The sequence below is a fragment of the Monopterus albus genome, unplaced genomic scaffold (assembly GCF_001952655.1).
Source record: "Monopterus albus unplaced genomic scaffold, M_albus_1.0 scaffold92.1, whole genome shotgun sequence".
NCBI classification, from domain to species: Eukaryota; Metazoa; Chordata; class Actinopteri; order Synbranchiformes; family Synbranchidae; genus Monopterus; species Monopterus albus.
Genome location: NW_018127972.1, coordinates 1456286 through 1475116, shown reverse-complemented (window position 1 = coordinate 1475116; position 18831 = coordinate 1456286). Strand labels below are relative to the sequence as shown.

The following is an 18831-nucleotide window of genomic DNA, read 5'->3' as shown; positions in this document are numbered from 1 at the left end:
AATAATAATAATGTCCTAAACTAGACCTCAGCACAAATAGTTGTACTTAGCTAAGTTTGTAGTTTATTTCTTTTACGTTTTGCTTAAGTCCATTTGGAAATGAAACGTATTACTTTTTGTCATTACATTTGGAGACCCTTGTCATGCTACTGTTTTATATTCACTGTTATTTCTTTTTTTAGTATCCATGTTATAAATCCATCTATATGGGACTTCCTTATGGCTGCTGGAAACCCTCCGTCTTCACTGTAGTTTCTTGCCACTTTCTCCTGCTTCTACTTGATCTTCCCCACTTTCCAGGCATCATACACTGAAGGGGGTGTGAATGTTTTTTTGGGGGGAGTGGCAGGCAGATTCACAAACTACCAAACAACAATTAGGAGGCAATTGTAAGCTCCATGGAAATAAAGGGTGGGGGAGGCCAGGCAGAAAAAGAGGAAAGGGTGGGCGTATACAGCAGCAGATGCGTGCACACAGACAGATAGATGAACACGCAGAACAAAAACTGCCAGTGTTATTATGGAATTCTGGTTCCTTCTTTAGGTAGAGAAGGGGTAAATGGTGCATAAGAACATCATGGGACCACCAGATGGCACCACTGGACAATTAAAAGGCAGAATGAGACCACTCTATTCTAAATAAATCATATTTCAATATTAAATAATAATAATCATCAGACTCCCAACCAAATTCATAGGACAATACCAGAAGTCTAGCTTTAATGTGCATGTGGAATTTAGATAACATATTCTAGTAACAAACAATAGTTTTCATTCAGCCTGTGGTAACACTTTATTCGACTTGGTTTTGAATCAGGCATGCAGCTCTAGGTGACTCTCAGTTAACAAAGTTAGAGTTCTTCCATTTCCTCAAAATGTCTTAACCACAGCTGACCATGTAAGAAGGCATGAATCAAGTTGAGAAATAAATTATGCTAACCCATTTTTAAATTAATAATACATTTATTTTCAACTCCCTGACAAACTCCTTTTGTCAAAATGCAGGTATATAGTGAATTATTATTTTTTAAAAATGCTACTCACATAGGAACAGGTAGTGTTGCCTTCAGCTTTTATAGTTTACATGTTAAACCTTCAGCTGCTGAAAGGAGCAAACTGTGTGCCTGGCAGTGAAGACTGCACAGTGTTCACACTGCTCTGATGCGAGTCCAGGTCAAGAAGAGGAATCAGAGAGGGTTTTGTCAAATGCAAGTGGAGTGGCCATGACCTTCCACAGCTCCTGTAGAAATGGATAATAATGTAATATATATATGCTGTGTATATGTACTCACACACAAATATATACTGTACATAACCTTCTCCTGCAGTTCAGTAGGTCCCTCCTGCTGCTGCAGAGTTGCAGTGCCAGCAGGTTAAGCACAGTAGTCCAGACATCCCTCTCCCCAGCAATGTTCATCAGCTCTTCCAGGGGGACCCTGATACATTCCCAGGCTATATGAAATACATCATCTCTCTAGAATGTTTTGGGTCTACCTTTGGGCCTCCTTCCAATTGGATTTGCCAGGTAAAACTCCAGTGAACGCTCAGGAGCAGAACCAGGATTCAAGGTCTCAAGGACTTCAACTAGCTCCTTTTGGCACCCTATGGGAAGGAGCGGCTAATCTAATCCAAGCTCCCAGATGTCCAAACTTCACATCCTAACTCTAAGGCAGAGACCAGCAGCGCTATAGAGAAAACCCATTTTGGCTGATTGTTTTAGAAACCTCATTCTTTCAGTGGCTACCCTAAGCTTGTAACCTTAGGTGAGGGCTGTAACGTGGACTGGTAAATTTGAAAGCTTCGCCTTCCGGCTCAGGTCTCTCTTCACCATTACTGCTGACAGTCTCGCAGCACTTTTTACCCTCACTATAGTGCGATACCCCTCTTGGCACCATTCAGACAACAATATTCACTTGAGAAGCTGGTTCTTTATTGGTTTAACTATTCTTGTTGCATGCTACCATGTTTCGCTATTTCAGAGTAATGGGACTCGTAATGTGACTGGCTGAGAGTAAATTAGTTACCACACCCTCTGATTTACAGTATATTCACTTTCACCCAGCGTGTTTTTACTTCATGCTGCTGCACATACATTAACCAAACTAATAAGTGAGCCTGGAGATGCCCAGTGCCAAGACAGGCCCAAGTACACTGTGTTAAGACGGTGTGTTATGTTTTTGTATAAAAGAAGCCTAGTGCAGATGCTGGATGAGGAGGTTATGGTGAATAAGTGATTTAATGGTTAACAAGTGAAAACAGTACACAGTGGGTAACAACATCTCTCAGCGGGAGAGGAGGGGAGTATAGTATACACAAAACTAAAAATCAACTAACCAAATAACAGGTCAGTATCAGCATAGGACTCAAGTTAGAGTTGCCACACTCTGTTAGGATACAGGTATATGCATAGAACTTCAACTCAGGAAGAGTAACCGGACTCTGGCTGATAAGAGCTGAACCCAGAAGAGAGACAGTGCTAAGGCTAACTGCCCCCTCTTGGATACACTATGAGCACTGTAATTCAACTGTAATCTCTCTTTCCACAGGGTCACAAAGTTAACTAGTTGTCTCATACAGGGGCCTGTAATGGAATTAACGACTTATCATGTAGTCTGAATGGTATATGAGCTGGATTCAGGTTTTAGATTTAAATGAAGTTAAGCTTTAAGTTTAAGGTTTGTTTAAAGTAGGATATAAATATGTGCGTTTTCCTTACCAGCTGCTCTACACGTTCATACTGAAGAAATTGTGCAAAGTTAGAACAGAGCTGCTGCACTCTGAAGCTGCATCGTCCATCCACTAAGTCCTGGAGCTGGGACAGACACTGGGTGAAATGGTCGTAAGCCTCGCAGGAAACATCCATGTGTCGCAGCGTGAAGTTCATCCTTATAAGACATTAAGACACAAAGGGAAACCTGATTACCTGACTTGAGGATGGAACCGGAAATGCATCAGTGCCGCTTCACCCAACAGCATGCATAAAGGAAAGCTTGAATGAATGGACTGGCTTATACCTCACAGACATGAGCAAATCCCGCAATGACAAAACAAGCTCTATTTCCCTCTGGTTGAGGCAGACAGACAAATAAGAAGGGCAGGTTATCAATATGGAGAAATGCTGTATGTCTTATATGTGCAGGTAATTTGGAAAAAGCAAGTTTGTTGCTGAACTTCACAAAATTCTATCTACAAAGCTGTGACACCAACTCTGCCACTAAATAGTTTAACAGGTCAGTTTGTTTTTCTATCCTGTTCTGGATGAATATGAATATCCTTACCTGGTAATACCACATTCATCATTACATTTAGGTACAAATGTAACATTACCTTACCTTTAAGTGCAACACTTGCTTTAAAATAACATGCCAACACATGCATGATAGCATTCTATGCTACCATCAAGTACAGCTAAGAATGGGGGAAGCTAGTAAAAAAAAAAAAAAATTAACAAACCATTTATGCTGTATATTAAATCCCCTCCTCCCACTTGACAAAACCAGTGCTATGACTGTCACACCCTGTTCATGTTGTGAATGTCTAGCTGTGCAAGGTTTCAACTTCTCTCTCAGCTTACTTTTTCCTTTCTCACCACAGTTTCATGTGAACACCTGAGGGTTATGTGTTACTGTAACAAAGGATGAACTGCAGGGTTTAATTCAAATGTTTTCTTCTTACCTTTTCTCAATGGAGATGAAAATCATGCAGGTGTGAGTAAAGCTACTGCAGAGTTGGTAAAGCGTTCGGAAAAATCCATCCGTCAGATCATCATCGTAGCAAACTGGTGACACAAAAAACACAAATCCAAATATGTATTCTGCTTGTTTGCCAATCTGGGCATGTGCAAGGTATGATTCTGTGTTTCACATTGCAGTGCTAAAGACTAATGTTGGAGCTGCAATTGGAATGATGAGTCTGATTCATTAACTATGTGCCAACTGTTCAGTAGCTCAAGTTATTTTGCCATCAATCTAAATGAAACTGAGATGCCACACTTCATGAATGAGGACATGTTTGGACACACATTCAATTATGGGGCATATTTCTTTTAGTCCCTTCAGAGGAAAAAAAATATTTCTCCAGCTAAGGATTCTTCATCATGACGTGAATGGGAAGCGTGTTTGTGCTTCCTTTTTCAAATATAAATGTGAGGAGTACTGGAATGGCTTCCACGCTGCCAGACAGTCTACAGTTACCCTGCCATGTCGCAAGTCTTGAGTTTTACTAGACACAGCAGGAGTGTTAGCAATTTCATGAGATCCGGATTGCAACATCTATATGTATTCTGTGGAACAACAGGTGGTCATACAGTATGTCAAGAATAGCTAAGACATCTTCAACATTAGTTAACAACACAGTGAATGTGTATTTTAGATGCAACCCTACTCCTAGTTTGTGCAGGAGTCCATGGAGCCCCTATGTCTGAGTTTGTAGCGCTGTAGAAGATACTGTATGATATTAGAATCACCATGAAAGGTGAAGTAGGCTAGAGTCAGGACACGGACGCCAAAGATTTCTCCAGCCACCTGTACAGCACAGTTTCTAGAGACAGGAAGAGTGTGAGACAATGTATGTTTATGCTTCATGTATCCATGTTGCTGTTAATCTCACTCGAGCTCAAAGTAAACGGCATCAAATGGGAACTCTTGAGTACTGGTCCTTCTTTCAACATTTACATAGAATGAGACGGCAAAATTCATCCTGTCAAGGGGGAGAAATCCAGACATTTTCCTGTTTAAACTAGTGTTTTCATGACATTTAATGGTTAGTTTAAAACTAATGATTTTTTTGTAAGCATTAAAAATGTTTTTCAGATGCAGAAATAGTATTTTGAGGAGTCTTGCCACGGTACAGACAGGTCAATTAATAAAACAATAGATTAATATATTTATTTCATTGTAATATTTAATATTTTTAAAGCACTTAATAGATTAGATGCATGTTAAAAATACAGTATTTTTGGAAGAAAATGTCTTATGTTTTATCTGGTTTTAAGGTAAAGAAAAAACACTCACAATGAGCACTTTATCTGTAATAGCCTTTGGTTGTAGCTTTAATTTAAAGGAATGATTTATCAGTACGGTGGCATGGTGTTTAGCGCTTTCGCCTCACAGCATCAGTGTTCCAGGTTTCAATCCCCGGCTAACCTGGTGCCTTTCTGTGCCTTCTCCCTTCTCTCTATACCTTTTATTGAGGGTACCATAAGAAAAAGGCTACTGTGGAGAGAACACAGGCTTTCCAACCAAATGCCTTCTGACTAGGGCCTCAAACACATCCCAGTAATTCCAAGGGTGTGACAAAAAAAAAAAAAAACTAACAAAAAAAACAAACTGAGGTTTTCTTAGATTGATGATAGAATGGGAGAAAACCTAAATGTCAGAACATTTGACCCATGGTGCTCATCTAACCACACAACAATCAGTGATGTCGTAGCATTCAACAAACCACGATTTGATGTGGTCAATTTTCATCCCAAATGCAACACATTTCCAAGTGCTCCCAAAGACAGCACCAAACATCAAAGCCACTTAATATTATACCTACCATCAGCAGCAATGATGACGCTAGTGTTGTTATACATATCTGCGACTTCCTCCTCTGTCCAGCTAAATTCCACGTCAGCATCTACAAAGATTAGACAAATTGAAAGGGAAACAATTTCTACCATCAGAAGCTAGGTGGTTCTTTTAATAGCAGCAAGTCACACACACAAGCTGTGGGAGACTTTGGAAGGTCGTCCAAGCCTGTTTGACACTGTCAGCCTTGGTAGCCTCACTTTACTCACCGAGTACTATATTAGTCCAAGCTGTTATTACTGACCTGTTGAACAATAGAAAATTGAATTCCTAAAAAAAGAAAAGTCCTAAAGTTGTATTTTTCATTTACCAGATCAATATATAGGCCTAATTAAGATTTTGGATTTATTTTTTTCAATTTTCTATGTCTGAAATGTTGGATAGACACTTTAAGTCAATTTTTATTTATTTATTCAAATATCTCAAATCACAAATTTGCTTTAAGAGGCTTTATAATTTCTAGAGCATATGACACTTTCTGTCCTTGGACTCTTGAATCAGATAGGAAAACACTGCCCTGAAAAACCCTCTAATGTGGAAAAAAAAAAAATGTAAGAAGCCTCAGGAGAAGCAACAAATCCCCGTTCCAGGACAGATGGAATACAGGTACTTTATTTCAGGCTTGTAATAACATTAGTGGGCAAATATAACTAATAATAAAATGTGAAATTTTAGTTCATGTGAATCAACTTGTGAATCCGTTTTTATTTTGTGATTCTGCAACAGATGGAGTGGAATTTTTTCTATCCAAATTTGTAGAAAAGTCTTTGAGGTTTCTGAAGACAAAGTATTTCAAATATATTTATGTGTATTTTTTCCCACAGATCACCAGGGATTCTTTAACAGAAAAACAAATGTTTGCTATGCAATTCAAATGTAATGGTAATAACAGGCACAAACAGGCTAGTTTAGAAGATAAAGAAGATATATTCACATCACAGAAAATGTTGCCACACAATATAGTCACAAAACAATGATGAGAGAATATTTAGGCACACACTTACATTTAGTGCTTTTTTCCTTTTGTGTTCAGGCTGAAATTAGCTTTTTTTTTTTAACAACAGAAACAGTGTATGATCAACCATTGGGGAATGTACTGTATGTATTTATTACCTTAGCCAGTGGCAGAATAATGCTTTTACTGGCGTTTGCTGGTTTGTTCACAGCATAACTTGAGTAGTTATGAATGGATTTCGATGAAATATTTTGGAGAGGTAAGGTATGGCCCTTGGAACACCCCATTATATTTTGGTACTGATCTGGATCATCATCTGGATCCAGGAATCCTTTTAAAGATTCTTCACCACTGTGAATTTGAATGTCAGAAAGGCTGCTGACTGTATGTTACAGGTGCCTTGTGATGAACATGCTTAGCTGTGCTACTTTTAGGTCTAATAGAATTATAGGGACAGCGAGGTACCTTGGAGGAGGTTTGCGCTCTCCGAGTGCTGTTTAGTTATGCTATTTATCAGCGTTAAAGAAGGACCAGGTCATCACTTTGATGGAGTCATGAAAAGTCTGTTATTTATATAAATGGGGTGGACAAAATAATAGAAACACCTGTCAATATAACACAGTACAGTTCAACAGTAGCACAAGCTACATCCTCCAGAACGAACACATCTCTGAGCACTGTTGAATTAGACTGACTTAATTTTAACTTGGTGTATCTAATAACATTTATCAGGTACACCTGTATGCAATTCAGTGGAACACTTCTACCTGAACATCTGTGTTTATGAAGCTCAAAATGTTTTAGTTTTTGGTGAAATTGTCATAAATGAATGAGTGTGTGTTACCTGTACAGAGGTCACGTTGGAGCCAATCCAACTGTCTCACTCTCACCTCACCACCTATTGGTTAGAAAAAACATTAAGCCAGGCAAGCTGTCAGAAGCTTTTCTTGGGTCTTCACTGTGCTCTACAGTCAATCAGAACCAGAATCAGCTTTACTGGCCAGGTGTGTTGGACACACGAGGAATTTGACTCTGGTACAGCGGCTCTCGATGTGTATGTACAATGTTCTTCCATAAAGCAACGAGTAGAAAAGTAAACAAGATGACCGAGAAAACAAGAGAAGAAAAAGTGTGCCAACATACAAAAAATAGGGTCTCTTCAACTGTCCAAAACATACAGCCACAAATCTGATGATACAACCACAAAAGTTGATGATCGCTCTTAGGCCTAAGTTGTTCTGGTACCAAGTACACTTGTGAATCACCCTATATTTGAACATGATGATTGTTATACCCAATCCATGACTAGCACCAAAGTCTAGTAATACAACACCACTCTAGTTCAGGTCATGCCTCCCAGAGTCTCCATGAAAGCTTAATACTCTAAACTGTTGTTTGACACATAAGCACAGACAACAGTTAAATCTGTTAAAGTGATGGCTTTTTGTCATTTGGACAGAAAAGGTTTTTATGCTAATGTTCTTCCAGCGGAAGGAAAATGTGTTTGTTTTTTTTTTTGTTTTTTTTTTTTCCACAAGCTGCAATAGAAATGGACTTGGAAGAAAATAATGGCTGCTCCCTCTTATCTTCTTGTGAATCTCCAAAAAATAAAAAAAATTCTCATCAATTTCTGTTCTTAGGCAGAGCGCTCTGCAGCCTATTTATTAAGCCTGATAGTTTGCAAGGACACTCTTATTTTTAGGTCTTTATTCTTTTCATTGCTGAATAAAAAGTATAATATCAATTTCTTATGTTATAGAGTAGGCTCATCATAGGTAGCCCACACCAAATGAAGTGTACAGGGAAGTAAGTGAGGAAAACGTTATCTCACCTGTAGGCTCCATCATGTGTTTGTTTAATGTTACGTTTCTCTTGCACATGCTTAGAAGGTCTTCTCCTACATCTATAAAACAAAATACAGTCTTTCAGGAGTATACAGTAAGCAAACAGTAAAATGTCTACATGAGGTCATAGCTATCCTGATTCCCTGCAAAGGGCAGAGGAGCACACTTAATTGTTAGGTGCACTGAATTTAGAAGAGGGCTTCAACTCAGCTCCACAAGTCTCCACTGGCACCTAGTGTGGCCTTCATGAAGGTTACACAGCCAAGCTCCTTCTCATTAGCAGGCAGCCTTTAACATAGTGCCGCAGCTGTCCAGAGTGTTTTTGTTACTTCAAGTGTTCTCCTTCAGTTTGTAGCCAAGTTTTGAGACTCTGCGTATATTTACTCCATGATGGTAAGCTGTTCTCCCAAGGTGCTAACACAGGCCAGAAGTGGGATGGAAGCAGATCAGAACAAACTCTTGTGGTGCATAAAATGGTTTATGCAATGAAAGAAACATGTCTCTAAATGAGTCATGCATGTTTACCTTGTCAGTGTGACATCTTAAAACACAAGACATACAATAGCCAATCAAAGTAGATGGTAATCAGGATATCTGCTTGAGGGCATTATACCTGTGCAGTATACTGTTTTGGCTACAGTTGCCATGATGATGCTGCTTAAGCCTATTCCCGCTCCCAGCTCTAGGACTGTAGCTCCTCTGAACATGAGCGGCCTAGAGAGGATGAAGTCAGCCAAGAGGAACGCCCCTCGCCACACCTGACATGAACAAGAAATACAGTACATAACCCTTTAATACCTTCTTATCAACCATGATAATTAATGGCACAGTTCCTCATTAAGTTTTCCATTAAGATTATTCATATACCTGATACACACATATGTACACAGTAGCACTAAGAATCTTTAGGCCATCTGGAGAACTTTGTGGCTCAGCAGTGTTGGAGAAACTACTTTGAAAATGTAGTTTTGCAAGCTATCAATTACTTCATACTGGAAGAAGTTAAACTACAGAAAAGCTACTCTAGAGAGAAATGTAGTTTGGTAAAATAAAGTTACTTAGAAAAAGTAGTTTAAACTACTTTGTAAAAAATGATTAAACTGACCATGTACATCTGATACAAAATATAACTAAAGAAACCTCATATGCCAGCAAGAAATACCACAGTTGATTTTATTTACCTGAAACAAAAAAAACCCCAAAGTATAAAAGCCTGTTACATTACTTGTCAAATTTTGCAACATCACTTAAACCTTTAGACCATATGAACTGCTTGAACACTGGTCTAAATGGGCCCATTTATCACTACTGCTTTTAAAAGCAGAATATCTTGCTAATACGACACATGGGCAGTTTGTCTTAAGTTCTTATCCAAAAGGCAGTTAGATTTAGAGAAGCAATAGTAAAACAAAATAAAAAAATTAATTTCATTTCCTTTTATGGGCCAAAAGTACTTGTAAATGTAATTTACCTACTTCAGTCACTGCACAACTATGGATGTACCAGTAAGCTACTGCAAAATGTAGTTAAAGTGCTAGTTCAATTACATGTACTTCACTACTCCCCAACACTACAGCTCAGCTTATGTACAAAATACATGAAATCGGGCATGATTTATAAACATAAAAACCATAGAGCTCAGTTTCCACCTCCCTGACCACAACCAAAAACTGGATATGATTAGCTTAATGAGGATTTATTGCAAGGTGAATGAAGACCATCGGAGAACACAGGAAGAGAGTGAAACATGGGCAAATAGGTTTGACAGCAAAGGGCGTTGATGTGCTCTTTGTAACCTTGACATTTACACAAGCTGTAGTTTTATTGGACGCAGGTACTGTCATTTTCTTGTACTGGCTGTGGGCTTTTCAGTGAACAGCTGTAAATCACTGAGGATTTGTTTTGGGAAACCACTACATGTCATGTGACTGAGGAATCCAAAGTGGGAGAGCTAATTGTGAAGCAAGGGGCAACAACTGGGAAGAAAGAGTTCGTCTGAATGCGTTTAACTGACCTGTTTTCCGACATCCTCCAGGGGTGTGGCCATAGTGTGCTCTGTAAATAGATTGTATTCATGAAATAAACACATTGGCTGTGTCTGCAATCACTCTTTTTTTTAAATTGTATAGCACTATACTGTGTTTTCCTCAACCTGTTACCTGCTTTTTTAATCATTCACTGAACATTTGAGGGGTGAAGTGTGCGGTAAAATCTCAATGGAGTGGGATGTTACATCACATTCCAATACCACAGTGCAGTAGAGGGTTTACCTGAGCAAAGCTGTGTGTAAACTGAGCAGTTCCTCCTAACACTGTACGTTTGCCGCAACCATGGCAGCCTCAATCATCATATTACACAGGTGTGAAATGTGTAGAAATAATCCAGAAACAGTTTAAAAGAAGAACACCAGGTACCTGACAACTCCAACACTTGATATACTGTAGATATATGCAGTGTCAGGCTATCATAGACTGTGACTGATAAAAATAACACATAAAAAACTAAAACTTGTTTAATTCAGACAAAACAGAATTAATAAGCATGAATAATATTAGAGCCACAGTTGGTTCTGGTGTTCCTGTTTCCACAAGTGGTTAATAGTCCACAACAGCCCAGCCACTCTGTTTACACTCCCATTAGATCAGCTGACCAATCAATACAATTCTGAAAGAGCACTGCTGTCCAATGAATAAAACATCCTTGATTTCAGATAAAGGGGCATGTCAGTCCACAAAAAAACCCCTTTGATGGTCTTGTGTTTCCTTGATCATGGCTACTCTGGTACTATCTTATAAGAGACATGAGACATACCCAGCTCCTCTGGGACAGATTGAAACACCCTTTATGATGAAACCTTGATCAATTTCTTGGCCAAAGTGAGGAAGCATTGTTAGCTGAATGGAAAGCACCCATTGTTAGTTTATTTGCTATACTATTTGTGGCATGCATTAATTTCATGTAAAAATTCTCCAAAGATCCTAAACATTTTTTGAACATGTAACTTATTCACTAGAAAAAAAATCCACCTAATCCAACATGTTGTGGATTAGTTTCTTTAGCAACAGAAATAAGAACATTTTCTTGACAATCAAGGGAGTGAATGGAATCACTGAAAACAGATGTGACAGTGGGTGAGAGTTGGACTGTCCTCCCAAGCAATTCTAGGCTTGAACAAAGATGAAAGTACTCAGGTTTTCTCAAGTACTATTTTCCATTTTTATAATATTTAATATGTAAAGAAAAAAAAGTCCAAAATCTTTGATCTGCCAAATGAAATATACAACTTTAGACAACTGACTTGAATTTTTCCAATTTTCTATTGTTTATTTTTCATATGGAAAAAAAAAATCACACTGATAAGATTTGATTCTTCCCAGATAAAGTTAAAAAAAAAAAAAAGAGAACATGGGAACAATTGAGAGCAACTATCATTTCTAGGATTTAATGGGAAAACCTTGAGTTAACATTACACGAATTTGATGGCGAATTCTGTATCTATTTAAGGATATTTAACCTTATGTTGAAAAGTCTGTTTTTGAGCCAAACACTGATTTACTTTTGCGTATTAGTCACAACCAGGATGATCAAAAAAAAAAAAAAGAACATGATTAGATCTGGGTTCTTACCAATCCTTATAATGTCTTTGAGGCATTTATCAGCTTCATCATCTGGATTCTCCTCTTCTTGTTCCAGTACAAGGCCGGACTGTTTGAGAATGACAGGACAGACCACTTCTCGGCTGCTAGCCTCAGTATTTTTCCTCGGCCTGGGGGATCATAAGGTTTAGACTATGGAAGAGGAAGTAAGAAGGAAACTAGTCCGAGTTTATTTAGCAGGGTGATGTTGTATAGCTTCGTTTTCTGCTCTGGTTTCATCAGAATACTCAGTCTGTGATGAGCTCAGATCAGCAAAATTTTATGAATGACAGAAGAAACTATGCCTGTTCTGTACTTACAACTTTACTGACCAGTTTGAATTCTAATCTCACACTGTCTAGCCTATATTTAAATAAGTAGTTAGAGAGAAAACTGAAAAATAGAAATGCAATTTAATGCTAATAAATATTTAATAAATACAAAATATATCTAAAAAAAAAAAACCAACAACAACAACAACTCAGAATTAGATTATTTTCCCAATTTCACTTCATGGTACAGGCACCATGTTTTGTGTGCAATGATGCACATTAGTAGCTATACTGTACAAGTATGGGCAGATCATTGACTGTATATAAAAGATGGACAAACCCACAGGAACGTCATCCATAAATTTTCTGAAGAGCAGTTTTGAAGCTCAAGTCTGGCCACCGCCATAATGGTAGTGCTTCATTCTGCCTGCTACGACTATTCCAAAAATGAGCAAAGAGGCAGAGCGTGAGTGGAGCTTACTAGACATCTGGCCACCTATGGTGGCACTCAAAACAGCCATGTCCTTGATTATGGCTATGGCCCTCACAGAACAGCTCTGCATGCATTAACTGCTGACTGAACAAGAGTTTTTCCATACCGCTGCGTGATGTCAAGGTCTCCATCCTCATCCAACAATGGTTCCACATTTCCTAGGGCAGCCTTCATGTCTTTTTCCCCATGTTCCCTCGAGTTATCATATTCCTCCTCTAAACCTTTCCTTGGATCACTGTTGTCATGTGCTTCACCATCTGAGAAGAGCTTGAATTTGGAGATGAAGACTGGATGGATGAATACAGAAAAGATAATACATTAGCCGTTTAATTTGTGTGAACAATTTTGGCCAATAAGTGAAACATAGTTGACTAAAAGGTTTAGCCATCTGGGAAAATAATCTAATTGTGATATTTTTAGAGCAATATCACAGTGGCAATTTAATAAACAATTTTTAAAACATTTTTTTCCGCATTTTTGACTGCAAACAAGCTATACATGAAAGTAATAACTCAACATCTTCCCACACTGTGTGAGACAGGAATTTAAAGAGCCCATGACATGCTTTTCCTTGTTTTCTGACTTATTTACAATGTTACAATGGTGAATTATAATCTTAGATGTGACCTAAAGCTCAAAAAATGAGGTGTAAGTATGTTCTAGTATTTCTATGCAGAAGCAACTCGGTTTATACATATCTTGCAAAATCTCATTTGCGAGACTTTTTTTTCCTAACAAAATTAAGTATTACACAATAGTTTAAGGTTTTCCTTGAATGGTCATAATCTCCTGGCAGATGTGCCTTCATGCCAGCTTGCCTGACATCCACCAGTGCCCCACCATACTGGCAAAATGTTATATTGCCTTGTTTGTTGCGTATATTTTGAATAAATCTTATTTAATGACCAGAGGGTGTGGAGAAAAATACAGGGCCTGAGGTTACTCGGAAAGGTTGGTGTACAGAGACTGGCTGTTTTACCTGACAGGGTCTAACCTACAAGCAGCCGGCCAGTGAAGCCACCGCCACGGTTAGTGATCTACTCATCAATGCTGGATTCCCCCAGAGCACAGTACTTCTTTGTTTTGACTGCTTGAGGCCAGTGTGTCTGCTGCATGTGATGTGTTGCTGATTAATGAGCAGATTAATGATCCATGATGTTATTGTTGGCGCGACCTTACCTGTTGGAATTAACTTCACTACTTTGGGACTGTATGTGGTCGTTTGGGGGAAGCCGCAGTGACCACCGGTTGGATTCATCGACCTTGGAGCTACTTGAAAGGGAGTGATGTTTCCACTACCCGGTGGGACTTAACGGTAAGTTTAAAAAAAACGCACATTGCATGTCTATTAATGCCTTGTTTCTGTAACGTTAGAGAGAATTGTTGCAAGGCTAAAGAAATTACCATTTCTGCATTATGCCAGTTAAAATATGGGGTTTTCCCAATTACCCGCTTTGTCTAGAGTCTTACAAATCTCTTTTCATCAGTACCTATACCATTGTTTACCTATCTATGGAGGAGAAATTCAAATTAATTAATGCTGTCGTGGTTCATTCTGCTGTGCACTTGTGACAACACCGGCAACTGGAGTTGTGTGCATTCATCAACTATCCTCTCGTTTTTAGGAAGAGGCTCCCTATTAATAATTAATTAATAATTTTTTTTAATAATAATAATATTAAATAATTAGACAATTTGGAGTGATGAGGGGTCCAAAGCTAATCTAGAGATACCCATGATTAAACATTATATGGCTGTAAAGAGCAAAATGAGCATGCCATGGGCACTTTAAACTAGGCAGCACAGCAGTAAATACATCAAATCTGAGCTCATCAAAGACTTTGATTAGTGCCTAACATTCACAGCAGCGTTCACAACACAGAGGACAGGAGCAACTGAAGGCGAGTCAGAGTTTCTCTGTGACAGCTTTAAACAACCGCATCAGTTTAACTCAAAACAGGTTATTGTAGTGATGAAATGTAACTCAAGCCATACATTGTTTTTTAACACAACATAACATTCAGGGAGTGCGATGTGGAGACTATGCACTTTCATACAGCGCAAGGAGATGCATTATCTTCATCTTCAAATTACTTGTCATAAATGAACTTCATTAGTCTAGAAACCTAATAATGTACCTAGCTCCAATTAAATCAGTCTAATCCAACAGTCCTGTAATAAATCCTCCTTCATGAAGGCAATGATGTTCAGTTTGTATTCATACTGCTTCAATGAGGTGTTGATTTATGGAGGTAAAATTCTATCATAACTAGCCACAAAGGTGTATTCGGCAAATATAGTCAAGATTATAAATGTGTAAAAACCGATGTGTGTCTCATGAAGTGTGTTGTGTGTTTGTTTGTGTAAAACATTCTTTGTATTTACAGATTATTAGATGTGTGTGCACAAATCACGTTACGCTTGCATGCGAGGTTTTAAGAATATTTTCTCACTCCGAGATCTAAAAATGCATGGCGGTTTAATGACAGGTGGAAAACTCGGATGTTTGGCTTTTCAGGTCTTGATTGCTGGATATTGATTCAACTGTATGATGATTATGGAGGCTGGAGTTTGTGCTGTTCCTAAACTACTGTGTACTGCATCATACAGAGGGCTGTTATTTTGTCCACCCAATTTTTATCAGTGAGGTTGGGCTAAATGCCAAACAGCTCTCTGTATAACCCACATTACAGGTCTTAATGATAAATTCCAAACTTTTTGTGTTGATGGTTCACAAGTGACGTGCTCTGGTCGATGTGTTAACATCTTGAGCTCCCAAACTGCCAGGCATGAGTATAACAATAATAAAAACATCATTTGTGCTACAGTTTAATCACAATTTCCTCAAATAACTGCTCATTTACAGTATGTTCTTTCTAGTTTGGCAGTATCAAACGGCTCTTCCTAAAAATTCAAATGTGAAACTTCCTCGTCTTTCCACTGGCCCCGTCCGTTGTTCCTTTTCTCTGTGTTTATTTTTAACCAGTCAGCAAGGGTCCAACACTGAATGATGGCGACAGTTGCTATGAAATATGATCTGTTCTGGCAGTGTTCGCATAGTCAGAGACTGGATCTAGGACCACATTTGCAAGTGACCCAGATTTGATATTTTTTTTAAAACTGATTTGTTTTGTTCAAACTTTCATGAAAAAAAATCCCTCAAAGAGAAAAAAAAATGGATTTAAGTCACCTGTAATGCGACATAATGTGAACTTGCATGTAATGTGAATGTAGCTTGAAAATATGCCCCTTGTTGCCTTATCCAATACTTTCCTGATTACATTATTGAAAACACATCAAATACAAACTATACACACTTCAGAAATAACTGTGCACTCAGTAGGACTGATGTACAGAACAGTCTGTTTCTATTACCTGTAGAACCTGTTTATATGTGGAGAAGTACAAATAATGCACTTCATTTTTAGTTGGAGCTTTGTGTGAGAGTGACAGAAAGAAAATGTAAAACTTTATAACAGATTTTATATTTATAACAATTTAATTTTTCATTAAATAAAAGTGTGTATGCTGTCAATTACAGTTCTTAGAAGAAAGAAAATTGAAATCAGCCAAAACTGGAATTGGCGGGTCAACACTGGAAATCAAAATTGGCAAAGAAAATTGCAATCGGTGCATCTCTAGTCTATACGTCATCACCAAAAAGGGGAAGCTTTTTAAAAGATCAATTTGATATCTTCAAATGTCTTGGCTGCTTCAAACAACTGTCCAAAATCCAAAAATACTCTGTTAACACAAAAATACTCGCACTGGAGAGGCAGATATTACAGAATTTTGCCCTTTTCCCCTCAAAATATGGATAAAGAAATTAATTAAATTAATTTTATGTAAACAAATAATTGCAGTTCTATTCAAAACTATTGTTAGCTGTAATGATATTTACTGACAGTTTATGTGCGATAACACAATTCCTCAAACTGACTGACCTAGTTCGCCTATTTGATTAGTAGTTCCAGCCTGTGTCTTTAGCCTGTGAGTTGTGTTGTCACGTTGTGAATTTGATGCATGACTAAGAAATGTAGCTCTAATAAAATTAGTGCTTGGATTCAAACAACTTTATTTCCTATGACCCCATCTACCACATGTGCATTAGAAAACAGCAGGTCTAAAACTAAACATACATACCAGGCTGTCCAACACAGTTGAGGCGTGTCATAAGGCGGCGTGCATTGGGCAGCAGCATGTGAATTTCTGACAGCACCGTATCATGATTAAAAGTGATCTGGTCCATGGCTGATCATTCATGGTCTTAGAATAGTACCTGGGGAGACAGGGCGTGCACACACACACAGGTTGGGAGTAACTACTGGTATTTGTTTAATCAAAACTGGTCAAAAAAAAAAAAAAAAAAAAGAATCAATACAGCAAAACCAAAACTTCTTTTATTCTGTCACAAACACTGAGGAGCAAGGAGGCTGCAAGAGGAGCTGTAAGGGAAGATACAGAAGAACATCTTTCATTTGTCTTTTGTGGGCCAACATCACTTTTTTGGATATCAGTTGATGACTGCACGCTTCAGATAATAAAGGACAGAAGGGCATTTCATATCTCTCTAAACATGCTTCCTCAAGTCCTCTTTCCTCACATTTTTTCCTTGCATCTTACTTGGGCAGAACTAATACATAAGGAAAAGATACATTGGTGCATATAAGAGACCTGGGATGTGAAATCGGGTAAAATGGGCCACTTTTTGGATACTTGTTTAGACTTTTAAAAATAAACCTGTTTACATAATTTCACACCCCCAAAGTAAAGAATCAGAATCAGAATCAGCTTTATCGGCCAGGTGTATTGGATACACAAGGAATTTGACTCTGGTACAGTAAAGAGATAAAGAAAAGTCTCAAAATGTGTCAAAATGACAAGTTGACCATGTGTAAAATAACTAAAATAATTAAATCCTGAAACAATATAAATATGAGATGCCCCCAATTATGGTAAGTGGATGGTAACTGGGTAAAAGGGGCCAGATGGTTGGTTAAAATGGGCCCTGCAAGGCTTGTGAGCATAAGCATCACTCTACATATATATTTTTGAATGATTGTATCTTTAGTGATGTAAAACTAACAGTAACTGTAAAACGCCAGTTTGTTTCATCTTGAGAAAAAAAAAAATCCTGTGCAACACCAATAAATCTTTAACCTACACTGCACCTGTCTTACAAATGAGTTCATAACAGAGAATTAACTTCGCCTGGACACCAACTTTTCCATTATAGCCTACACGCACAGCATCAAGTTTCGACAATGTCCATAACAGTTGGCACTGAACTGGATTCAAACGTGTTTAAACCCCAGTCAGCAAACGGGTTTTACTAATGAATGACTTGACTTGACTTGACTTGACTTAACTTACCGTCTCTAATTCAACTGCAGCACGAACAACCCCTTCTGTCAGCCACCATTGGTTATTGAAGCTCAAAATAGTGTATCCTTTTAACTCGTCCGTAGTGGAACTGTAAAAACACAGCTAGCGTTCCGCAAGAACCTGGTTAAATGGTGGCTACATCGTTCCTCGCACGCATCCTTGTGCTGTGTCTATGAATCATTTCGCTGTATTAATTACTGGGTTAAGTAGCCTTAAACTGCCTACATTTAAGTGTTTGTTTAACATTTATTTAACATGGCATACCGGACATTGATGTTTCAAGTAAATGAAGGGTTAATGTTCTTAACTTCTCTATTTTTCCCAAGGATTATTATGTGATCCACTGCTTCCTATTAATAGTGCCCTCTGAAGTACTTTAAACAAGAGAAATAATTAACATTTTGTGTCTTTATGCAGTGTCGGGGAAACTACTTTGCAAACTATGATTTACTTCACACTGGAATAAGTTAAACTGGAGCAAAGTTATTTTAGAAAGAAATGTAGTTTTGACCTTAAACCTTTTAGACCATATGAACAGCTTAAACACTGGTCTAAATGGGCCTACAGAGCAGAATCTCTTGTTTATACTACACGAGAAGTTTCTGTCTCTCAGTGTTCTTATCCAAAAGGCAGTTACGGTTAGAGAGGCAATGGCAAAATAAAAATATAAGGTCA

The 18831-nt window shown here is 38.1% G+C and overlaps 1 protein-coding gene across 1 annotated transcript; it reads right to left on the bottom strand.

The window, feature by feature from the left end:
* Window positions 1-767: 767 nt before the first annotated feature.
* mettl22 (methyltransferase 22, Kin17 lysine) lies at window positions 768-18260 on the bottom strand. The gene is made up of 12 exons (XM_020608165.1): window positions 18145-18260; window positions 16915-17050; window positions 12878-13058; window positions 11998-12137; window positions 10386-10426; window positions 8985-9129; window positions 8359-8430; window positions 7372-7425; window positions 5541-5621; window positions 3675-3777; window positions 2716-2884; window positions 768-1239 (listed from the first exon to the last, which is right to left on the bottom strand). Exons 2-12 carry the CDS (start codon window positions 17018-17020, stop codon window positions 1174-1176), a joined length of 1158 nt encoding a protein of 385 aa, XP_020463821.1. The 5' UTR covers window positions 17021-17050; window positions 18145-18260; the 3' UTR covers window positions 768-1173.
* Window positions 18261-18831: the final 571 nt, after the last annotated feature.

What these genes read in the sequence shown, in the direction of transcription:
- mettl22 (XM_020608165.1), bottom strand. Translation starts at nt 17,020, where the DNA reads ATGGACCAGATCACTTTTAATCATGATACGGTGCTGTCAGAAATTCAC. An exon ending in CAAAGACATTATAAGGATTG is followed by an intron (nt 10,427 to 11,997) that starts GTAAGAACCCAG and finishes ATCTATTTACAG; the next exon opens with AGCACACTATGGCCACACCC. An exon ending in CGTCATCATTGCTGCTGATG is followed by an intron (nt 3,778 to 5,540) that starts GTAGGTATAATA and finishes TTGTGTCACCAG; the next exon opens with TTTGCTACGATGATGATCTG.